Source organism: Aplysia californica, unplaced genomic scaffold, assembly GCF_000002075.1.
Source record: "Aplysia californica isolate F4 #8 unplaced genomic scaffold, AplCal3.0 scaffold01203, whole genome shotgun sequence".
NCBI classification, from domain to species: domain Eukaryota; kingdom Metazoa; phylum Mollusca; class Gastropoda; order Aplysiida; family Aplysiidae; genus Aplysia; species Aplysia californica.
This window is the reverse complement of record NW_004798473.1, coordinates 68,114-71,858: the sequence shown is the minus strand read 5'-3', so window position 1 is coordinate 71,858 and position 3,745 is coordinate 68,114. Positions and strand designations below refer to the sequence as shown.

General features: G+C 40.5%; 1 protein-coding gene across 1 annotated transcript in view; it reads right to left on the bottom strand.

Annotated features, from left to right (window-relative positions):
• LOC101853278 (dynein heavy chain 7, axonemal) overlaps positions 1-3,745 on the bottom strand; it is a gene marked incomplete in the record, with an annotated part of 106,541 nt that overhangs the window by 37,648 nt on the left and 65,148 nt on the right. The window contains 3 exon segments of the mRNA XM_035973404.1: positions 183-372; positions 1,987-2,216; positions 2,912-3,092. Of these exon segments, the coding sequence (XP_035829297.1) occupies positions 183-372; positions 1,987-2,216; positions 2,912-3,092 (601 nt within the window).

Here is a 3,745-nt window from a genome sequence, read left to right as displayed (position 1 = left end):
CCCACCCCCATCAAAACATAAAAAAGCAAAGTAAAGGCTAAAACCTAAAAAATAAACACAAGGAAAAAAAATAAAATATAACTGAAACATGTCAACTGTGCACCACTTTCCAAATGCCAGCAAACACCGAAATTTTGATCACACAACTGACCCTCTCAACTTTGGCCACTTCCAGAACTGACCTTCTCAACTTTGGCCACCTCCACCGACTCCTTCTCAATGACCACCATAATTTCTGACACTTCTTTGGAGGCAACAACCAACTGAGGCTGCAGATCTGTCAGTTCCTTCTGCATAGTGGACACCTGGGAGGCAGCAGAGTCTAGTTTTTCCAGACCCACTTCGTAGCGCTTCTTTTGCTTCATCACTTCCCTGAAGAAGGAAGGAAAACGTAGCGTTTAAGAAGAAAACTCTAGACGCTGAAATGAAATAATTTCACCTTTGATAGTTGATATTAGAACTGTGTTTACCAAAAATCTTTTTTTGTCTCGATTTCCATGTCTCTAAGACCTTAAAAAATAAACAGGGTTTTCCCATTCAACACAACCATTCCTATAACAAAAACAAAATCTACTGTCATTCTACCAAAATGTAATAAGATCACGTTTATGTGTGCTTCCTCTAACACCACACTCCTACCTCTTTCTCTTCTCTAGTTCTCTTTTCATTTTCTTTCTTATTTCCTTCATTCTCTAAAAAAAAGAGTTCATAGCCCTGTTCCAAAATAGACCAATCTTCTTTCCTTCTCAATCATCTCAAAGTTATTGTTCGGTTGGGCCTAATTAGCTGGGTATAAACATTCAAACAATCCTTTTATTTTGTCTCAATCCACCTCTGTTAAACGTGGTTTTTCATAATCATCTGCCCCTCATGTCGAATTAACTGAATGAAATAAAATAAATAAAGCAAGTTAACCATTTACAATGTTTTTTTCTTTCCACAAACAGTTTGAAAGTAGCCAGTCAACTGAAGTATTAAGTTTCTTTTTTCCTCATGACATAAACCTGAGCTCAGCCCTCTGGTTCTGCCCGCTCCTCCCCCACCCTCCACACCTGAGCTCTTGTGCACCGACTCCTAGAAATACGCCACAATACGTCTGAAGGAATTCAGAGAGCGGAAAAGTAAAGGTCAGCCTGCTCAGGCTTTTGCTTGGGTCCATCAGGTGACCCCCTCCCACCTCCATCTTTATTCAAAATTAATTTTAAAAAACAACAACTTCATGGAATACCATTTTGATCGTCAGTCCTTTTTCATAATACTCTTAAGTTCATAATGTAATTTGCATATTGTCATTAATTGTGCAGTGAGAGTATGAATGTCTTCTTATGTATTAGCATCAATCTTAAGAGTGTATTTATGGATATTCATGCACATGTATTCTATAGTAAGGTGAAAATATTTTAAAAGGCACCAGAGCTGTATAAAACAAGAGAGGGCACTACAGAAACGAATTGTGTTAGGAAGTGTTGGAATCATGCACTTGTCAATTTTTGGGCATGTTGAGTTATTGGTATCATCTTAAAGCATTTTCCGTTTGTCTTTCTTTAAAGCAAAAAATATCTATTCATCTTGGATACAAGTTGAGATATTGGCGATTGAAGGAGGTGGGGGTTGCCAGATTTCAGAGGTAAAATTATCGAGAAAATGGCAGCCAAAGTTAGTTATTTCTTTTGCTTGAGAGTTAGTGGAAAAAGAAAATTTATTTTTTGTACTTTTAATCAACGTTTTTCAGTAAAATCCACGCAGAAATGTGTTTTTTAATGGGCATGACAGGTGTTGAGCCCCCCCCCCCCCCCCCCCCCCGCCAAAACTAGATTAAAATGCCCAAACGCGCGGGAAAATGCCAGTTTCTTTACTTTCATTATTTTGATGAGCGACTGATTTCACCACGTTGACTCACATATTGTTATTATGATTTAACAAAAGCACACACGAAAAGAAAACAAACAAGGCAAAGGCAATAAGAGAATCTATAAGAACTCTTACTCTCTTTTCCTCCCCAGCAGGGTCTTAAAGGTGCTGATCAACTCCAGATAGGAGGTAGGAGTCACATAGTTATGTCTCTCCAACTCCAGAAGGAACTTCTCCGACACCTCACGTGTGGATGTGTGGAAATGCTTGCACATGCGGATACAGCCAGCCCGCTCCTCTTCTCCCATCTCAATCTCCTCCAGAAAACGAGAGGCAACGGCCTGCAGGGCATCTTCAGGCCAGCTCTGGGAAAGGAGGCACATTTCGGATGAGGTGTGTTTCAAATGAGGCACGTTTCGAATAAGGCATGTTTTAAATGAGGCACGTATTGAATGTGGCACTTATCAAATGAGGCACGTTTCGAATGAAGTATGATTCAAACGAGGCATGTTTTAAATGAGGCATGTATTGAATGAGGCATGTTTTAAATGAGGCGCGTTTTGAAATTAAACTTGAGTCTTTTACCCACAGCACTTCATGGTATTGGACAAAAAGGTGAGTTTGAGCAAAAGGAGGCAAACCAACACAATAACAGTCATTTCAATTCAAGGAAAGCCTGAGGCAGGCAGGCAGGCAGGCAGACACACAGACAGACAGGTAAATGACACGACCAAAAGTAAGAAACCATAGAGTCAGTTTTGGGCTAAATCAACTTTTCAGTCTTAATTACTTTTTCTAAACACACACTAAAACAGAGAAGAAAAAAAAACACAATTAAAGGAAAAAAAAATACACAGAGCATGAAATTACAACTCTGCCATGGTCTATAACACAGACATTGATTTTTGGCATATTAAAATCTGAGCAGAGAAATGAGCAGCAAACCATGACTGTCAATGTCTGTTCCAAGATCTAGCACTTGAAGAAGCAGAAGGAGGATTGGGAACAGAAAATTACCAGATATAATACGGGCATGTTTAGTTTAGAACAACGTATGCACCTGGAACCAGTCGATTGTGCAGCAGTTCACCAGAGATGGGAACTTCCTGAGCCTGTTGCGGAAGGCGTCCCCAATGGGGCTCATGGCGAGCACAATGTGCAGCTGGTCTCGCACACGTGACACAAAGAGGTTGAACAGCGCCACCAGGGAACCGTCTGTCTGCTTTGTCTTGTCCCTTTGCCTGAAAGAGAGAGTGTCAGTTATTTTAGTAACGGTTTTACAGCGCTTGTAACTGCGTATGGTCACATGAGCATGCTGAGAACAGAGAGAGACAGACAGACAGAGAGAGAGAGACAGATATATAATATATATATACAGAGAGAGAGAGAGAGAGAGAGAGAGAGAGAGAGAGAGAGAGAGAGAGAGAGAGAGAGAGAGAGAGAGATACATATACACACACAGGGAATCACCTTCACAAACAAATGTCCACACATTCACTCAGAGACGCGTGCATATAGGCATGTATGTCCTCGCACACATACTAATGATATTATATTGAAACTCACAGCCAAATAAAGAATACCATTCAGCAAATAAACAAAAATTTGAAAACACATTCAAGCGGCCCTCAGTCCTCCAAAAAGACACACACACACACAAACACACACACACACTCGCGCGCACACACACTCATAAACATACACAAGCAAGCACACACATGCATACATATCATATTAATACACATGCACAAACAGACACAGATGCAAATATACACACATACAGAGAGAGAGAGACAGATAGATAGATAGATAGATAGAGAGAGTGTGTGGGTGAGAGGGAGAGAGAGAGAGAGAGAGAGAGAGAGAGAGAGAGAGAGAGAGAGAGAGAGAGAGA